The sequence below is a fragment of the Salmo salar genome, chromosome ssa28 (genome assembly GCF_905237065.1).
Source record: "Salmo salar chromosome ssa28, Ssal_v3.1, whole genome shotgun sequence".
Taxonomy (NCBI): domain Eukaryota; kingdom Metazoa; phylum Chordata; class Actinopteri; order Salmoniformes; family Salmonidae; genus Salmo; species Salmo salar.
In genome coordinates this window covers 13207844-13229346 of record NC_059469.1, presented here as the reverse complement: position 1 = coordinate 13229346, position 21503 = coordinate 13207844, and the positions used below count along the sequence as shown (strand labels likewise).

General features: G+C 41.0%; 1 protein-coding gene across 4 annotated transcripts in view; it reads right to left on the bottom strand.

Moving 5' to 3' along the window:
* The window catches only part of abcc3 (ATP-binding cassette, sub-family C (CFTR/MRP), member 3), a 62731-nt gene extending 41228 nt beyond the window's left edge, over nt 1-21503 (bottom strand). For all 4 annotated transcript variants that reach the window (XR_006762610.1, XR_006762609.1, XM_014179584.2 and 1 more), the window contains exon 1: nt 21233-21503. Coding sequence is in view for 2 of the 4 variants with exons in the window: in XM_014179584.2 (XP_014035059.1) it covers nt 21233-21268 (36 nt within the window). In the remaining 2 variants the exon portion in view is untranslated. The remainder of the gene's footprint in view (nt 1-21232) is intronic.

Genomic DNA, 21503 nt, shown 5'->3' with positions numbered 1-21503 from the left:
AATAAATGTTTTATTAGGGCAAATCAAGTCTGACATTGTTAAGTAACTGTCCAGTGTTTCCAGATTTCTATGAAATATGACCTATGATTTACCTATGACTGTAATAGTTTTCCTTCAATCAAGTACAGGCCTAACTGAATGACAACAGAGACAGAATGCAATTTTACTGAATAGTTTGGGGGAGGCCTCGTCTCCTAGATGCTGATGACAGATTTGCCCCCCCTCTTCTTGTTGGAATGTTGTTGGCGTACCCCAACAACAGAATGGTGTGGGTGTATACCGTAGGGGAGGGGGGGGTCTCCTATTTATGCTTTGGCCACAAATATGAGTATAGGATCAACAGCATTAGTGAGATTTTGAATGGACAGTTACTTTAAAACATTAGAAGACTTTAAACCTCAAATACACTACAATTTGCATTTAATGCCGTGCAGGAAAATTCTCTGTAACAGAGTGATCAAATGAAGATATTATATTTGTAGTTAATTTGTCCCCAAGCAGATTTCCTAATACTAAGGTAGGCCTTTATGAAGCAGATTTCAATAGACTTCAGTAGATTTCTCCCAACAGGTTAATCGTGTCATGGGATGATGAAGAGAGATACAGTAGACTAGTTCTAGAAAGGAAGGAATATATGAATGAGTATTCTGTTCTCTGTTGGGCCCATGACTGGAAAGTACAGGGCATTCCAGAACTAATGAATTTCAACTTTAACATCTAAAAACACACAAGCCATCTATATGGAATGTGAAACTTCACTCTCCCAAAGCTTTTATCTACGATATTCACTGTGTAGTTTCAACACCAAATCAAAACCCCACATAGGGCGGTGCACAATTGGCCCAGCGTCGTCCGGGTTAGGATTTGGCCGGGCTAGGCCGTCATTGTATATGAGAATTTGTTCTTAACTGACTTGCCTAGTAAAATAAAAGGTTAAAAAAAATGTTTTGCCAAATACAACAGGTGTAGAGTTTGTTGTGAAATGCTTGCAGAGTAACACACACACACACCACACACTACTGATCAAAAGTTTGGGGGTCACTTAGAAATGTCCTTGTTTTCTAAAGAAAAGCACATTTTTTGTCCATTAAAATAACAACAAATTGATCAAATACAGGGTAGACATTGTTAATGTTGTAAATTACTATTGTAGCTGGAAACGGCTGATTTTTTATGGAATATCTACATAGGCCCATTATCAGCAATCATCACTCCTGTGTTCCAATGGCACGTTGTGTTAGCTAACCCAAGTTCATCATTTTAAAAGGCTAACACAACGTGCCATTGGAACACAGAAGTGATGGTTGCTGACAATGGGCCTTTGATAAGTACACTAAAGGTGTTTCATGGGGAGATAAAATGTATTTGAACCTCACAATGACATCACAATCTTCAAAACATGACAATAAGTAAAGCATACTGTAAATGCCCAGAAGAAATAGCTATGACCACTGAGCTTCTCATGTGAACATCCTGAAGACCACTTATCATGGGTAGCTGTTTCACATCTATGAAGTGGAAAATACATTCAGGACACAACCCCAGTTCTTTGAAAAGAGCTTAAAATTGATAGCTGATTCAAATATGCAACTCATCATCAAGCTTTGACTATTTGAATCTTCTGTGTAGCGCTAGGGCAAAAAAACAAAATGTGCTCCATTGGGGGCCCTAGGACCAAGTTCGGGAGTGTACGTGCCAAAACCAGAGTAGGCCCATGTTATATTTAATGCAACAGTTGTGACAAAACTATTAGTATATTTGAAAATGTGATGGAAAAACATTGAACTTTAGATTTTTATTCAGTACATGAAAACTTAAGCGAAGAAGTTAATTACGTCATAACTTTGGTAGAAATACACTACTGGTTGGGAAATGCGCATATTTTCCTCATGCGCATATTCTAAAATCCGCATTAAGATTAGGGCTGGGCGACATATACACACACACACAAAAGTATGTGGACACCCCTTCAATTTAGTGGATTCAGCTATTTCAGCCACACCCGTTGCTGACAGGTGTATCAAATCGGGCACACAGCTATGCAATCACCATAGACAAACATTGGCAGTAGAATGGCCTTAATGAAGAGTTCAGTGACTTTCAACATGGCACCATCATAGGATGGCACTTTTCCAACAAGTCAGTTCAAATTTCTGCCCTGCTAGAGCTGCCCTGTCAACTGTAAGTGCTGTTATTGTGAAGTGGAAACGTCTAGGAGCAACAACAGCTTAGAAGTAGAAGGCCACACAAGTTCACAGAACGAGACCGCAAGTGCTGAAGCGGGTAACAAATCGTAGGTCCTCAGTTGCAACACTCACTACAGAGTTCCAAACTGCTTCTGAAAGCAACGTCAGCACAAGAACTGATCGTTCGGAGCTTCATGAAATGGGTTTACATGGCCGAGCAGCTGCACACAAACCTAAGATCACCATGTGCAATGCCAAGCGTCGGCTGGAGTGGTGTAAAGCTTCCGGTCATTGGACTCTGGAGCATTGGAAACGCGTTCTCTCGAGTGATGAATCCCCCTTCACCATCTGGCAGTTCGATGGACAAATCTGGGCTTGGCGAAAGCCAGGAAAACGCCACCTGACCTAATGCATAGTGCCAACTGTAAAGTTTGGTGGAGGAGGAATAATGGTCTGGGCCTGTTTTTCATGGTTCGGGCTAGGGAAATCTTAATGCTACAGCATACAATGACATTCTAGACGATTGTGTGCTTCCAACTTTGTGGCAACAGTTTGGGGGAAGGCTCTTTCCTGTTTCAGCATGACAATGCCCCCGTGAGCAAAGCGAGATCCATACAGAAAGGGTTTGTTGAGATCAGTGTGGAAGAACTTGACAGGCCTGCACAGAGGCTTGACCTCAACCCAATTGAACACCTTAGGGATTGGACCGCCGACTGCGAGCCAGGCCTAATCCCTCAACATCAGTGCCCGACCTCACTAATGCATGTGTCTGAATGGAAGCAAGTCCCCTCAGCAATGTTCTAACATCTAATGGAAAGCCTTCCCAGAAGAGTGGAGGCTGTTATAGCAGCAAAGGGGGGACCAACTCCATATTAATGCCCATGATTTTGGAATGAGATGTTCGACGAGCAGGTGTCCACATACATTTGGCCATGTAGTGCATATCTCAATTTTTTTTTTTATGTTCTCTCCAAATAAGCATTGTTGTACAATTAAAGGTCACATACACTGCATTTCAAACAGACAGCAATATTCTAATGAATTCAGGGCTTGTGAAGTTACACCTAGGCTAAATATAAGCATTCCACAACCATAAGACCCAATAATAATTAAATTATGTTATCCAAATAGGTTTAACCTGCATTTTGATGCAATAATCACTGATCTGGCTTTCAAGTCTGTCTATGAAAATGCCCTTTTGTCTTAATGTAACTAGAACCATGCATAATGCACATTCACAAATGATAACTTCTTGTAGCAAGCATTAGGTTATAGAAAATGAACACAGGTTTCATCAACAATCTCTCAAGCCCATGTGCTAGTGATTAGCCAGTTAATCCAAGTTTAGCCAACTTGGATCTACAGTATTTTCTAGCTAACAAGGTTGAACAGTTGAATTGTTATGAACACACCCTTCTGTCTGTCTACGACTGTTTGAAAAGCATGTTAGCCTGTCCACTTTAGTCAGATGTTGAAATCAAGTGGCCTACCTTATTTCTGAAACGAGTTGCCAATTGATTATACAATTGTGTTTTATGCTTATTGCACATTTATAAAACACAGACATGACAGCTAGTATAACAGTATTTGGTTAAAATGCTGCTAGCAGTTCGTGGTATCTCAATGGCCCGCGCGACAAACTGAACATTCATTTTCCACAATCAATGTTCATTGATACTCTTGTTTTAGTAGTGTCTGCTCTGTGTGCAATTTGAGTAGTTGACACATAAAAGGGTATCATTGAAAAGGTTAACTTCTCCTCCATTACAGTAAAATAATGTCTCAATGTGTTTTGGTGTCCATTTGACTGATTCTGTTGGACCAAACCTCAAATGCAAATAGCGAGTTGAAACCACTTGTCAGAGAGGAAGATGTGATCCCTCTCAACTTTGTTGGCGAGAGAGACAGGGGCTTGGTGTGTGTGTAAACCATAGAAGAAGAGGCGAAGACCTAAAAGAGCTCAAATCTGTCCAAAATATAAGGCCAATGCGTTTCTATGGGCTTATTTTGGACGTAAACTCATTGCCCGTCTTCCCGCCTTTGGGACAACGACTCCTATTGTTAGGGAGGAGACGTGCATCTCGTCATTATATAGAGATCTCTGCTGTAAAATGGGAAGGTGCACACAGCAGACAAGTGAAGGAGACGACACCACAAATAGAACAAGCAGACATAAACGCTCATAAAAAGGAAAAATAACAAAAACTTGATTCTTGCGATACAGGTATTTGGAATATCTCGCAAAAACATCCATTCAAATTAATCAAATGAATCTGATATATCATCCAGCCCTAATGAAGATCTGGTTGCCAATTGGATGGAAACCTAGCTACTGATCAAAATTATTTTTCTCATAGCTATCTCTTATCCCTCTGCACCAGACATATGGTGAGCAATATTTTAGGAACATCGAATCACAATAAAATCACAGTATCGAATTGCAATACATGTGGTGCCGACACTTAAGTATTTTGATAATATCATATTGTGAAATGCCTGGCAATTCCTACAGTCAAGTTGTGGCAAGTTCCCTACTGTTACTCAATAGCCAATCTGTCACGACAGCCTTCATTTTTCAACTTCATTTTCATGTCCACCACCACCCCAACATCAACATTATGTGAAAATTGCACGTTTATGTTTTTTATTAAAAGAAATAGAGGGAGATACTGTAAGTGTTTCCAATGGCATCATCGGTGTGCATCGTGCTGATTTCTTCTACCAATTGTGAGTAGGCATTGCCCACTAACTGCCTACTAATTGGTTGATGACATCATTGGAATGGAAACACTTATCTTCCCCTATCTTTTTTACTACAAAATATAGAAACGAGACATTTTCACACATGTCGATGTTGGGGTGGAGCTGGAGATAATGAATATGAAGTTGAACAATTTAGAAATGTCCCTTTAACAGTAGCTGATTTGGTTCTGGGTGTCAAGATGAATGAGTGGTTATGGTGAGTGTGCAATTTTCCCATGGTGCTTCGAAAAGTAATGAGCCATCTACACAGAGTGTACACAAAACATTAGGAACACATTCCTGATATTGAGTTGCTCTCCCTTTTGCCCTCAGAACAACCTCAATTATTTGGGCATGGACTCTACAAGGTGTCAAAAGCGTTCCACAGGAATGTTGGCCCATGTTGACTCCAATGCTTCCCACAGTTGTGTCAAGTTGGCTGGATGGCCTTTGAGTGGTGGACCATTCTTAATATGGGAAACTGTTGAGTGTGAAAAACCCAGCAGTGTTGCCGGTCTTGACAAACGCAAACAGGTGTGCCTGGCACCTAATACCATACCCTGTTCAAAGGCACTTAAATCTCATCTTGTCCATTCACCCTCTGGATGTCACACATACACAATCCATGTCTCAATTGTGTCAAGGCTTAAAAAAATCCTTCTTTAACCCGTCTCCTCCCCTTCATCTACACTGATTGAAGTGGATTTAACAAGTGACATCAATAAGCTTTCACCTGGATTCACCTGGTCAGTCTCATGCAAGTAGCATGTTTTGTACACTCAGTGTATTTGTTTTGTTGGCATTGGAAGAAAACATTGATTTGTCTGATACGTGTGTGATTGGAATCTGATATGAAGTACAGTAAAACGCTGCCTTGTTATCTCGGTCTCAACTCAAGTTAAATGTGCCCCTTATGAGTTCCGTCACTCAGAGGGATTGTCTCGGCAGCATCTAACATACATTATGAACAATAGGGATCTAATTACTTAGTATGATGTTGCATGAACTTAATGTCGGCATAAAAGTTATCTAGAGGAGCCAGCTTGTCTGTACGGACTATACTCACTCTCCCCCCTCCATGCATTATAACCAGATAGTAAGTAATCGGAGGCGTTTTGTTAATCAGATGTGTTGTATGGGGGTTCTGTAAGCCCTACCAGATGGTTAGCGCTACACCGTAAACACTGACAATCCCGGTCAGGTGGAGTTCACAGATGATGTTTTCAGAGTTTAGAATCAAAGAACGTTGAACCGTGTCTTTAAAGCTCACTTTTCGACTTAAAGTAAAACACTCCAGTGGATGTTGTACTCTGGTTACTTACAGAATTTATCTTAAGTCTTTCATCTGAAAAAGTGGAAGTTTTCAATAATAATAATAACCACGTGATCAAAGAAATGTGAATCAGCTCTGAAAGTTCACTTCTCTACTCGTGAGTAAGTGGTGTTAGGGTCAACATTCTTTAGGCTGGATGTTATGAAATCGTCTGAGGTGCACAGCACCATCTGTTCCGTGTTAGACCAGAGAGCTCTATTAACTACTGTACCGGGAGGTGCCCTTAGACACTGACCTAAGGTCAGTTTTACATTGGTTAAGGGTAAGACTTGGCTAGGGTAAATTGATCCTAGATCTACAGTTGAAGTCGGAAGTTTACATACACTTAGGTTGGAGTCATTAAAACTTGTTTTTCAACCACTCCACAAATTTCTTGTTAACAAACTATAGTTTTGGCAAGTCGGTTAGGGCATCTACTTTGTGCATGACAAGTAATTCTCCAACAATTGTTTACTAACAGATTATTTCACTTATAATTCACTGTATCACAATTCCAGTGGGTCAGAAGTTTACATACACTAAGTTGACTGTGCCTTTCAACAGAAAATTATGTCATGGCTTTAGAAGCTTCTGATAGGCTAATTGACATCATTTGAGTCAAGTGGAGGTGTACCTGTGGATGTATTTCAAGGCCTACCTTCAAACTCAGTACCTCTTTGCTTGACATCATGGGAAAATCAAAAGAAAATCAGCCAAGACCTCAGGAAAAAAATGGTAGACCTCCACAAGTCTGGTTCATCCTTGGGAGCAATTTCCAAACGCCTGAAGGTACCATGTTCATCTGTACAAACAATAGTATGCAAGTATAAACACCATGGGACCATGCAGCCGTCATACCGCTCCTTAATACCAGAGATAAATGTACTTTTGTGCGAAAAGTGCAAATCAATCCCAGAACAACAGCAAAGGACCTTGTGAAGATGCTGGAGGAAACCGGTTCAAAAGTATCCATATCCACAGTAAAACGAGTCCTATATCGACATAACCTGAAAGGCCGCTCAGTAAGGAAGAAGCAACTGCTCCAAAACCACCATAAAAAAGCCAGACTACGGTTTGCAACTGCACATGGGGACAAAGATTGTACTTTTTGGAGAAATGTCCTCTGGTCTGATGAAACAAAAAATAGAACCTATTTGCCATAATGACCATCATTATGTTTGGAGGAAAAAGGGGGAGGCTTGCAAGCCAAAGAACACCATCCCAATCGTGAAGCACGGCAGCTTCATGTTGTGGGCGTGCTTTGCTGCAGGAGGGACTGGTGCACTTCACAAACTAGATGGCATCATGAGGGAGGAAAATTATGTGGGTATATTGAAGCAATATCTCAAGACATCTTTAGTTTAGTTTATGGCTTAAGGACAACAAAGTTAAGGTATTGGAGTGGCCATCGCAAAGCCCTGACCTCAATCCTATAGAAAATTTGTGGGCAGAACTGAAAAAGCATATGCGAGCAAGGAGGCCTACAAACCTGCCTCAGTTAGACCAGCTCTGTCAGGAGGAATGGGCCAAAATTCACCCAACATATTGTGGGAAGCTTGTGGAAGGCTACCCAAAACTTTTGACCCAAGTTAACCTGTTGGGTCTAGGGGGCAGCATTTGCACGTCTGGATAAAAAAAATGTACCCGATTTAATCTGGTTACTAATCCTACCCAGTAACTAGAATATGCATATACTTATTATATATGGATAGAAAACACTCTAAAGTTTCCAAAACTGTTTGAATGGTGTCTGTGAGTATAACAGAACTCATTTGGCAGGCAAAACCCTGAGACATTTTCTGACAGGAAGTGGATACCTGATGTGTTGTATTGACTTTAAACCTATCCCATTGAAAAACACAGGGGTTTAGGAATATTTTGGCACTTCCTATTGCTTCCACTAGATGTCACCAGCCTTTACAAAGTGTTTTGAGTCTTCTGGAGGGAGATCTGACCGAACAAGAGCCATGGAACGTTGATGTCCCATTAGACACCTGGCGCGCTAGTTCATGTTGGGTACCCTCGTTCCAATACGTTATAAAAGAGTATGCATTCGTCCACCTTGAATATTATTCATGTTCTGGTTAAAAAAGGCCCTAATGATTTATGCTATACAACGTTTGACATGTTTGAACGAACGGAAATATATTTTTTCCCCTCGTTCATGACGAGAAGTCCGGCTGGCTTACATCATGTGCTAACGAGACGGAGATTTTTGGACATAAATGATGAGCTTTTTTGAACAAAACTACATTCGTTATGGACCTGTGATACCTGGAAGTGACATCTGATGAAGAGAATCAAAGGTAATGGATTATTTACATAGTATTTTCGATTTTAGATCTCCCCAACATGACGTCTAGTCTGTATCGCAACGCGTATTTTTCCGGGCGCAGTGCTCAGATTATTGCAAAGTGTGATTTCCCAGTAAGGTTATTTTTAAATCTGGCAAGTTGATTGCGTTCAAAAGATGTAAATCTATAATTCTTTAAATGACAATATAATATTTTACCAATGTTTTCTAATTTTAATTATTTAATTTGTGACGCTGACTTGACTGCCGGTTATTGGAGGGAAACGATTTCCTCAACATCAATGCCATAGTAAAACGCTGTTTTTGGATATAAATATCAACTTGATAGAACTAAAAATGCATGCATTGTCTAACATAATGTCCTAGGAGTGTCATCTGATGGAGATTGTAAAAGGTTAGTGCATCATTTTAGCTGGTTTTATGGTTTTGGTGACCCTGTCTTTGACTTGACAAAACATTACACACAACTCTTGTAAATGTACTGTCCTAACATACTCTAAATTTATGCTTTCGCCGTAAAACCTTTTTGAAATCGTAAAACGTGGTTAGATTAAGGAGATGTTTATCTTTCAAATGGTGTAACATAGTTGTATTTTTGAAAAATTTGAATTTTGACATTTATTTGGATTCAAATTTGCCGCTCTTGAAATGCACCTGCTGTTGATGGAGTGCACCACGGGTGGCACGCTAGCGTCCCACCTAGCCCCAAGAGGTTAAACAATTTTAAGGCAATGCTACCAAATATTAATTGAGTGTATGTAAACTTCTGACCCAGTTGGAATGTGACGAAAGAAATAAAAGCTGAAATAAATCATTGTCTCTAGTATTATTCTGACATTTCACATTCTTAAAATAAAGTGGTGATCCTAACTGACCTAAGACAGGGAATTTTTACTCTGATTAAATGTCAGGAATTGTGAAAAACTGAGTTTAAATGTATTTGGCTAAGGTGTAAGTAAACTTCCGACTTCAACTGTATGTCTAAGGAGGACCACTATACATAGGCCCTGATAAAATAGAGGAAGTGCCCGTCGCCATGTTGGCTGTTTGTATGGTTTGGGTCTGAGAGCTGGCTGCAGGCATACACTAGGGGTCAGGGAGAAGAGGCACAACTGCTAAAAGGGCAATTAGGGTTAGACTTAGGGTTAGGGAAAATAGGATTTTGAATGGGAATCAACTGTTTGGTCCCCACAAGGATAGTAAAACGTATGTACGTGTGTTTCATATTTCTTTTCATGAGAAGATAACCCAGTGAGACTGTGGTCATACTAGAGGTATGAGTATGACCGTACAGTCAGCAAATCTCATTTCCTGATGTTTTCCAGATCAGCAGAATCTCAAGAGTTCAGAAAACGTTGCTATTGAGGAAAAGAAAATAAGCCATGGTGAGGAAGTGTGTTCATAAACTGATTAAACTGAGGGGGTAAAAAAAGTTACATTTCAGAAACAGCAAGACTGAAAAGTCGACATTTCTCAACAATAGAAAATAAATGTGAAAATATAATTATAGACAACATTAGCGTTTGGACATCAATAGATGACAAAGGAAAAATAGCACAGTTACATTACATACAGTGACTGAATGATAATAAGATCCACCATAAGGGAAAGGTTAGGAGCATGGAGCTGGCAGTTATTAGATGAGTCACTGAGCTAACTCAGCACAGGGCTGATTTCCTTTCTAGAAAACGTCCTTTGTTCGTTTATTATCAGTGCTTTGCCTCCCTCACAAGACAGAAACGATGAATGAATTAATGAATGAAAATAACACCAATAAAATATAGATGTGAGTGTGACAGGTTAAAGGAAATACTCATAGCCTCATGAACGCTCCTGCAGCTTTTCAGCGGTGTATGGAGGAGTGTTTGGAAGGGCTCCGGGATAACATCTGCATTCCTTATCTGGACGACACGCTAGTTCTCAGTAAAACATTCGACAGCCATGTGAATGATGTGCGAAAAGTTTTGCAGCGTCTCAGAGAGTATGGCATTAAACTCAAACCAAGTAAGTGTGATCTCTTTAAACCCCAGGTCCGTTATTTGGGCAGAATAGTGTCTGCAGAGGGCAGCCGAGTTGACCCAGCCGATTTTGAAGCAGTAAGAGCATTGAAAGACATCAGACCAGAGACTGTGGGCCAGCTCAGAAAAATGCTTGGTTTACTCACTTACTACAGACAGTACATCAAAGACTTTTCTAGGAGGGTCAGCTGCCTGTATGACCTCCTGAAAGCAGATTCAGAGAAATTACCTCACCACCCACGGAAAACAAAAACAAAGAAAGTAAGTAATGTGGTGCCCTCAAACAAGCCAATCCTGTGGACTGACCAGCATCAACAGGCACTTGAACAGCTGATTGAGTGTTTGCTTCACCCACCAGTCTTAGGTTTCCCTGATTTCACTCAGCCATATTTTTTACACACTGATGCGTCACACCAAGGCTTGGGAGCAGTTCTGTATCAAAAGCAAGATGGGAAGCTTAGGGTCATTGCTTATGGCTCTCGAACCTTAACAGCCGCTGAGAAGAACTATCACTACCACTCGGGCAAGCTAGAATTTCTAGCTCTGAAATGGGCAATCACAGATAAGTTCCGTGATTATTTGTACTATGCTCCGACCTTCACTGTATACAGCGATAACAACCCGCTCAGCTACATTCTGTCTACTGCAAAACTGAACACAACCACTTCCAGGTGGGTTGCAGAATTGGCTGATTTCCACTTTACAATAAAGTACAGGCCAGGCAGAGAGAACGGTGATGCCGATGCTTTGTCAAGGATGCCACTGGATGTAGAGTCACTGATGGAAGAATGTTCTGAGGAGCTTCCACCAGACACCATTGCCGCCACGATACAAGCAGTTGAGGTACAGAAAGAGGCTGTTGTACCTTGGTTACTTTCAGCTGCATCTATGTCAGTATCAGCTGAAGGTGAGACAACCACTGCAACAATCAGTTCGATCCCAAAAGATGGGATAAGAGAAGCATAAGAATCTGATCCGGTCATCCGTCCTGTGATCAATTTCAAACTGTCTGGTTCCAAACCGCCAGGAATGCAGTCCAAAGACAAAATGCCTATTCAGGGAATGGGACAAATTGACAATAGACAGTGATGGCATTCTGTACAGAATCACTACAGCCCGCAAGCAGTTAGTACTACCAGAGCAGTACAAAAGTAAAGTGATGGAAGAGTTGCACAATAACATGGGACACCAAGGTACTGACCGCACTGTATCACTAGTACGTGACCGCTTCTTCTGGCCATATATGCAATCTGACATCGAGCACTATGTGACTAAAACTTGTAGCCGTGTCAAGCAGAAAAAGCCAGCCCATGAAACAATAGCTCCTCTGACAAACATTGTGACAACACAGCCATTTGAACTGGTATGTATAGAATTCCTTCATCTCGACAGATGCAAAGGGGGATATGAGTACATCCTCGTGATTGTTGATCATTTTACACGTTTTACTCAAGCCTACGCCACCACATCAAAGTCAGGTAAAACTGCTGCAAATCTCATCTTCAATGACTTTGCCCTGAAGTTCGGGTTCACATCCCGCATCCACCATGACCAAGGGGGAGAATTTGAAAATCAGTTGTTCCATCAGTTAAAGAAACTCAGTGGCATGGCGGGGTCCAGAACAACACCCTACCACCCGATGGGGAACGGTCAAGTGGAACGCATGAACAGAACAGTGTTGCAAATGTTAAAGACACTAACTGAGACACAAAAGTCAAATTGGAAGGAGTCTCTGAACAAACTGGTTTATGCCTATAACTGCACCCGTTGCGAAGTGACTGGCTATTCACCATTTTATCTTCTGTTTGGGAGATCACCCAGGCTTCCAGTTGATATGCTCTTTGGATTGTGCACAGAGGCAGGTTCCAGTAACCAGCGAGACTACGTGGAGAACTGGAAACGAGGGATGGAAGAAGCATACGCCATTGCAAATGAAAATGCTCAGAAAGCCGCTGAAAGAAGTAAGAAGTACTATGACACTAAAGTTAGGAGTTCAGTGCTACAGCCTGGCGAGCGAGTTCTGATTAAAAACCTGACACCAAGAGGAGGACCAGGAAAACTCGGTAACTATTGGGAAGATACAATTCATACAGTAGTGAGACAAATGGGTTCAGACCTGCCGATTTATGAATTGAGACCAGAAACGGGTAGGGGACGCTCCAGGGTCCTGCACAGAAACCTGCTCATGTCCTGTGACCACTTACCTTTTGAGACACAACCAGAAATGACCAAAGATGACAAAAGTCAGAAAAAAAGGAGACATCAGCCTGAATCAGAGCCTCTAGATTCTGATGAAGACAGCGGGGATGAATATGACCTTCATCATGAGCCGCTACAGGTTCCCACATCTCCTACAGTACCTGAGGAGAGGGATGCTGAACCAGCGAGAGAGTGGGAACACAGGCCCCCACCAGTGAAACAGACAGTTGCAGTGCCAGTCCCTGATACGCTACCAGCACAGCCTCTTGTTGAAAAGCGGCTGGAGGAGACAACAACAGTTAAAGACCTGCCTGCTGAGGAGATGAACTTGCCTGCTGAAAATTTGCCTGATGATCGTCCACCAAGTGCCTTTCCTTCATTAACTGCTGCTGCTGAACCTGAGGAACCAGCCTACCAGCTGCCACAGAGAGGGACACCCTCCAAGACGTATCACCTATGATCAGCTTGGTATCCCTTCCTGCTACAGTATCCAGCCACAGTTGTTCCCTGTCTACTCTGCACCAGGAATGGTTCCATGGCTGCCATCACTACAGCAATGTTACTTTCAGCCACCTTACATGTATGGGCTTCAGCAAACATGAGGCTACAGAGTTGACATGTTTGACCATGGACTACTGACTGATTTCACAGACTGTCACAAGAGACAATTTGCAGACTATGCATATAGATCATTAAAATGGATGGACTGTTGATCAATAGTATGAGAAAAGACTGCTTATGGACTGTTTATACAGCTGGTCAACAGATATGGACTGTGAAAATGACTTGTTAGTTATATTTGAACTGTGACCCTTGACCTCTGCTCAAGTACTACCTTACAGAAAAGGATTTCCTAGGTCCAGTGCATACAGACTGTTGAAGAAGACAATGTTGGGACAACATTTATTTTGTCGGGGAGAGTGTGACAGGTTAAAGGAAATACTCATAGCCTGTTATACATTAAAAAGTATTAGTAAGTTCATAGTATGTGAGGATCTTAAAACATCTAAGGTTAAAAAGATCATGCATTCTGTATTAGTTGATAGAGATTGATAATTCATAATTGTGTTAAAAAGTTAAAATCCATCAAGCGTACAAAGGGTAAGAATTGTAAAAGGAATGTGTAAACTTTATATTGATTACTTTATTTGTGGTGCCTAATTGAAGTGGAAAAGTGTTCATCTGTGATCTACTAAATGCTCTTAATCTATGAGCCTGAGATCGGTTGCTCTGGTCTCCACCCAAGTTTGCGGGGAAATCGCGGTCTTTTCCTTATTGCAGTAAAAGTTCTCAGTGAGGAAACAATACCGTATCACACTTATTTCTCCCCTTTTTCAGGTACGTTATTGATGATAAAACAGAGTCATTTAAATGTAATAACTCGCTAACATGTCAAGAGTGTTTAAGGTGTGTCTTAGTAACATCTTGAGGAAGTTAAGTTTGCTGAGAGTAATATGAGCCCTGCTCGGTTGCAGCAAAGGCTAGCTTCGTACTGAGAGTAGCTGCCATTTTATGTCGATCGTGAATGAACATGTGCGTTGTTAATAAGATATTTTGCGGTGTTATTTGTATAATGGTTTTTCAAACACTTTATTGACTGTTGATAAATTGAGTTATGGTTTACTAAGTTAAAGCATTGTGCTTGACAGTTATATTGAAATTAGTATATGCTTCAGTGAATTACAGTGTATACTGTTGTGACTTGAATAAGCCTTGTACCCTACAACACTAGCTCTTTCCTGTAGATCTGTTGTTCTATAAAATGTGTTACTTTTGTAAAATGATTGCAGTAAAACTTCTCAGTGAGGAAACAATACCGTATCACACTCGTGATTATTTCTCCCCTTTTTCAGGGGCGTAACATGAGCAACACTAACAGGGTCCTAGCAATAGAAATAGTACCACTTGGTCCCCCATTGTGTAATAAAGGCCAGGTTCACTGGACACAGCCATGGATGTTTCACTGGTCATTAATTAACTAAAGAAACGTCTATGGTGTACTCTACATGACAAGATGCATCCTTTACAAAATACTTTCAGCAAAGTAAGGTGAACATTTGCAAAAAATCTCAACAAATGACCAATTAAAACATCCATGGTGTACTCTTCGGGCCGGTTTCCCGGACACAGATTAAGCCTCTATTTATGGACTAAAAACCATGCTCCATGGTGTCTGAGAAACTGTCCCTTCATGACACTATTTATTTAATAACTCCAACAACTACAAATTGCCAGTCAGGACTGAATAAGTGGGTCACTTTAGAATTACAAAAGATTACAGTAAGATTGCGGTTATACATAATCTCAATAGAGCAGCAGTCTTGCTATACCTGATGAAATGGATGAGTGTTGTAGAAAGAAGGTAAATGTAGTATTATTTGCTGCTCGGAAAACCATTTCCCTTAAATACATTACAAAGTCAATGGAGCTGAAACTGTATGGCCTTAAAGTAAGTGTACAGTGTTTCCTGATTTCTATTAAATATGACCTATAATTTAAGGTCCAATGCAACCGTTTTTATCTCAAATTTAAAGAGTTTCTGGGTAACAATTAAGTGCCTTACTGTGATTTTTTTTTCTTCAATTAAAATGGTCAAACAAAAATAGCTTCTTAGCAAAAAGCAATTTCTCAATCAAGAATTTTGCTTGGACTGTTGGAGTTGTCTGAGTGGGGAGGGGAAAACTGAAAATTAGCTGTTATTGGAAGAGAGGTTTGGAATTCTCCTTCTTATTGGTCTATTAACTAATTTACCCCCTGGTGATGTCACCAGGCAGGCCAAAACTCCATCCCACCAACTCAGCACTATCATTATTTTCACAATATTATTCCAAGTGCAGAGAGGCAGAGAGGCAGACATTGGGCCTTTAATTACAATAAGAGTGAAATTGTTATCCTTCCAAAAACGTTTTATTAAGTATGGATGTTGTGAACTACCTTTTCAAAGTTACTTTAGTAAACTGTATTTTTCTTAAGGGTAACTTTAGTGCAGCTTAACTTATTCCAGTGTGAAGTAATTGGTAGCTTGGTAAATGATATTTTCAGAAAAGCTTCCCCAACGCTTATGTTAAAAGGCTGTGAGCCGGTAATAGCCGTCTTTTGTCCCCCCCAAAAATAGAGAAGTCAGATTTCCGAGTTCCCGGTTGTTCTGAACACGGCATCAAACCGCAATGGAAGGCAGGCTTCATCAACACGTCCCAGAACACTTTACAATGAGCTCGAGGCAGTATGCATTTTGAAACGCATAATTAATTGTTTGAAACCTGGACGTTTTAATACATACGAGGCCTTACCTTGCTTCAAAGTTGCCTAATAGATCTCCTCTCTTTCTACATTTCTAACGGATATTTTTATCTCCGTCACATGAAACCGCTCGCATGAGCAGTGCCCTTTTGACAACAGTGTTTTCCGCTAAGTGCATTATGGAATGAACATTTGCACGTAGCCTACTGCCTTGTGCACATTGCTGAGCTTATATGAAGAAATAATCGTTTATCAACATTAGAAGCTAAACATTCTCATCTGCTGCATCAGACTCATTGCTTTTGAATTTTTTTTTATTTTTTTATGTAGCCTAGGCCTAATAGTTTTATGAAGGTGGGATCTATCGTCCCACAACTGTCCCGGAGCCTGTTCGGAATAGGCCATTTCTTTTCTGACAAGCTGATCCATATAACTTTTTTACATTAGTAGACTGACATATGCTAGTGATTTTTCTGTTTGTTACTTGTCTTGTTGGCTGATGAAGAGTAACTTTGCACAGTTATTCTAACATGTTCACCACAGGTTGGTCACCCTAATCATTCATTCCTTTACACTTGTGTGTATAAGGTAGTTGTGAAGTTGTTAGATATTACTGCATGGTCGGAAATAGAAGCACAAGCATTTCCCTACACTCGCATTAACATCTGCTAACCATGTGTATGTGACCAATAAAATTTGATTTGATCAGGTTACGCACCCAATGCATATCTGTCTGGTAAATTTCTCAAATTTCCAGTAAATTAAAATGTTGCCAGTCAAAACCCTGGTTGGAATGGTGTGGGCGTATACCGGTCTTTAAAAATATTAATGTGAGTATACCGCTGATTGGCCAGCTCAGGAGGATGACATCTTCTGAGGAAATAGCAAACATTTTTTAACGGTATGTTTGATATACAAGTTTGAGATGGGTTTAAAAACAAACAACAACAAAAATCCCTCAAATACAAGTATAGGATGAGTCAACAACATTATCTGGGTATGAGTTAACAAAATATGAACTTTTAAAAGTGAGATTTTCACTGGACAGTTACTTTAGCGCTCAGTTGTGAATTGTGAGATGAGTGAACCAAAGGATTAGCTTTACCGCATGTCAACAGTACACCTGTTGCAGCATATAGGGAATTAAAGTGGTGAAAAACTGAAACCATACTATGTAGCTGTAAAATAAAGCTTTAGGTGTGGAGTTACACGCTGTCCTCCTGTGTCAAAGACATTACTGTAATCCTTCCTAGCCTACGAGCCTAAAACCACCTTGAACTCGTTTCAAATTAGGCCTTAGCAGCCACTACTGCACTGCACTAAAGCCCTTCAGCTCTCCCTCTCACACACATGCACTCTATTTATCTTTCTCTCCTCTCCGTCTGTCTGTTCTCACAGCATAAGGTTTAAGAACTAGGTTAGTCTACTGAATAAAGGAGGTAACGTACTGTATATTGACTTTACACACACACACACACACACAGAGAGAGAGAAAGAGAGAGAACAGGAGAATGGGGGAGAGAAAGAGAGACAGACATGCTCTGGTCAGACATCATACTTGTTCGTTTGCTGAGAACATCATTGGTATGATGAGCACATGCCACACACTCTGCAGGACTCCATCTAAGATCTGAGATCGATAGAGAGTGAGCGAGAGCAGAGAAAGCCGAGAGAGAAGGTGAGAAGGGGGGGGGCGCAGGACAGGGGGAACCTTATATGCCCTGTGTGTTTCTGTGTTAATCTAACGCCTCAAACACACCTACAGCGTTATTGGCCAAAATGGTACGGAGCATCATCTGGATATGTGTGCAAAAAAAGTTCAACATTCACCTTCTGCTACCATTTCTGTCAAGCCGTCTACTCATACAGTTTGACGCATACCTTCGATTTATCCATTCTGAAAGTATTCAGACTCCTTGACTTTTTCCACATTTCGTTACACTTCAGCCTTATTCTAAAATTGATTAAAATGTTTGTTTTCCTCATCAATCTACACACAATACCCCATAATGACAAAGCAAAAACAGGTTTAGAAATGTTTGCAAATATAAAAAACAATAATCACATTTACATAAGTATTCAGACCATTTACTCAGTACTTTGTTTAAGAACCTTTGGCAGCGATTACAGCCTCGCGTCTTCTTGGGTATGAAGCTACAAGCTTGGCACACCTGCATTTGGGGAGTTTCTCTCATTCTTCTCTGTAGATCCTCTCAAGCGCTGTCCGGTTGAATGGGGAGCGTTGCTGCACAGATATTTTCAGGCCTCTCCAGAGATGTTCAAATCGGGTTCAAGTCCAGGCTTTGGCTGGGCCACTCAAGAACATTCAGAGACTTGTCCCGAAGCTGCTCCTGCGCTGTCTTGGCTGTGTGCTTAGGGTCAGCCTTCCTGTTGGAAAGTGAACCTTCACCCCAGTCTGAGGTCCTGAGCGCTCTGGAGCAGGTTTTCATCAAGGATCTCTCTGTACTTTGCTTCGTCAATCTTTCCCTCAATCCTGACTAGTCTCCCAGTCCCTGCCGCTGAAAAACATCCCCACAGCATGATGCTGCCACCACCATGCTTCACCATAGGGATGGTGCCAGGTTTCCTCCAGACGTGACGCTTGGCATTCAGGCAAAAGAGTTCAATCTTGGATTCATCAGACCAGAGAATCTTGCTTCTCATGGTCTGAGATTCCTTTTAGTGCCCTTTGGCAAATTCCAAGCGGGCTTTCATGTGCCTTATACTGAGTGGCTAACAAAGGCCATTCTTCCCCGATTGCTCAGTTTGACTGGGCGGCCAGCTTCTGCTCGAATCTTGGTGGTTCCAAACTTCTTCCATTTAAGAATGATGGAGGCCACTGTGTTCTTGGGGACTTTCAATGCTGCAGACATTTTTTTTGGTACACTTCCCCAGATCTGTGCCTTGACATAACCCTGTCTCTGAGCTCTACGGACAATTTTCTTCGACCTCGTGGCTTGGTTTTTGCTCTGACTTGCACTCAGGTGTGTGCCTTTCCAAATCAGGTCCAATTAATTGGAGTCCACCTGTGGTAAATTCAATCAAGTTGTAGAAACATCTCAAGGATGATCAATGGGAACAGGATGCGCCTGAGCTCATTTCGAGTAACGTAGCAAAGGGTGTGAATACGTATGTAAATAAAGTATCTGTTTTTTATTTTTAATACATCTGCAAAAATGTCTTAACCTGTTTTTTGTGTCATTATGGGGTATTGTGTGTAGATTGATGAGGGGAAAAAAACAATTGAATCGATTTTAGAACAAGGCTGTAAAGTAACAAAATGGGGAAAAGGTGAAGGGGTCTGAATACTTCCTAAATGCACTGTATGCACCACACTGAACGCTCTGCAATGCTGCAAGGCAAACGCAGCATTCCATTGGAAATGAATGTACATCTGGTGTACTTAAACGCAATGATGCTGTAGGTGTGACCGAGGCCGAAATCATGTTCTCTAAATACCTCTCTCTCACTTCCCAGCCAACCCCATCCCCCTTTTACTCTCCTTCTCCCTGTCCGTCAATTCAATTCAAGGGCTTTATTGGCATGTTAACATTGCCAAAGCAAGTGAAGTAGATAATAAACAAAAGTCTGTCTCCCTCTTACTCCTATAAAGCATAACCCAGCTGAGGGGTATAATGAATTGAGTTGTGTGAAAGAGGCAATCAAGGTATTTCAAAAAACAGCCTTTTGAGAGCATTCCCAATATATGCAAAAACTGTCCCTCAGCACAGTAGTCCAAGAAATGTCAATGCCACTGTCTGTCAGACAGACACAGACCAATAAAGAGTCTAAATAGGCTGTGGGTATCTAGGTTGAACTAGTAAGGTACAGTATTAGAGTCCTAACCTTGACTGAGACCTCTAAAGTCAACAATCTCTGGACCAGAAATGTGTTGGCCTGTTCTCCTGTTGACTTTGGGGAGCAGAACACTGGCAACCAACTGCCAAGACCCAAAATATTTTAAGGAACCAAATGTAAGATGGATGTGTCCTTGAATGTGAAGATCTGTTAGTGATGGGTTGCTCTCATACCATGAGAGCTAGACCCTGAGTCCAGGGGGATTACCAGGCATTTTTCAGTAATCTAGACCAAGCAAAGGCAGGCAGCACAAACACTTGAGGTCTTCACCTCTCGTGACCTCATAAACAAGGCGTTTTTGTGGAATACGCACCAGAGTGAGGGAAATCAGGTGCCTAGTCTAATACCAAAACAGACAAGCACAATTGACCTATATGTGCTCATGCGCTGTGAACTTTAAAAAGGTCAGGTTGACTGAGGTCACTGTGTGGTTTCACACAGAGATTAATGGATTTAAAAGGGTAGGTTACATGTTCATCAACATTGTAACAATTACATTTTGATATTCTGCTTTTTGGTCCGCTCTGGACAGGCCTTGGTATGGACCTAACATAGACATCTATAATTGGTCCAAATATGTTTGCTTCAAATTTGGTCTTGTTTGGGGGTGGATCCAATTTAAATAATACCCAGTGTGCTTTGCAAGTGTTCATTTTTACATTTTGGTCATTTAGCAGACGCTTTTATTCAGACTGATTTACAGTCAGTGGATTTAACTCTGGTAGACAAACAACTACATAGAAGTAAAACATTTCTGTAACCATTACTGAGAATGTTGTTGTAGTTAATGTGCTCTGTTTGTGTCAGCAAACTTGGAACATTAACTCAATGTTGCTATTTAAATAGGAAATAAAACTGTTGAACGTGAAATAATGCTCTCTTCATTGACATGTACATTAAAGTGAAATTATTTACTGTTGACATTTGGCCCTAGAAACAACGACCAAAGCAAATGTCTTCTCAATGTCTGCAAAATACGTATTTTCAACAAATTTTCTAAATACTTTTGCTTACTGGGTAGGCTCCAGGTTGAGTTTATGAAAGCCTCCAGGACCGAATATGTATTTCCTTGTCTTATAATATATATTTTTTTCAGCTGCGCTCGTTGTCATGTTTAAATCGCCAACACGGGGTTATTATACTCTAACTGTAGGCTAGAAACCAAAGAACCATGAAACGTTGCTATAATAGTCAACTATACAAAGGTGTTGTTAAAGCGAAACAAATATACTTATATCTGAGGTGAGGAACACAGAGAAAACACTGAGGCCAAGGCAATGGCCTTGTTTCAGATCCTTGTGATATGCACGAGGTGATCACAACCGCGAACTCAACTGACTGCCACCCGACAAGCCCTACTTACCCAGAACGGGAGCTTTGGTCCACATAAGCGCTCCATGTCCACGGGGCTTCGGTACAACGAACGAATGATCTTTTCCCGGCGTTAACAGGTCGCTCCCTCTCTTTTATCTTCTTTTGTTATTGCACATACAGAGACTTTCAACAAACACACTAGTGGAGCTCGTAATTGATTTAATCTGGATTAGTAGTTTGTCCCTGCTTTCGAAGAACCCTCCTCTCTCTCCTCTTCTGCCTCCAGAGAGTTGTAAGAGAGAGAAAAATCATAAGGAGGT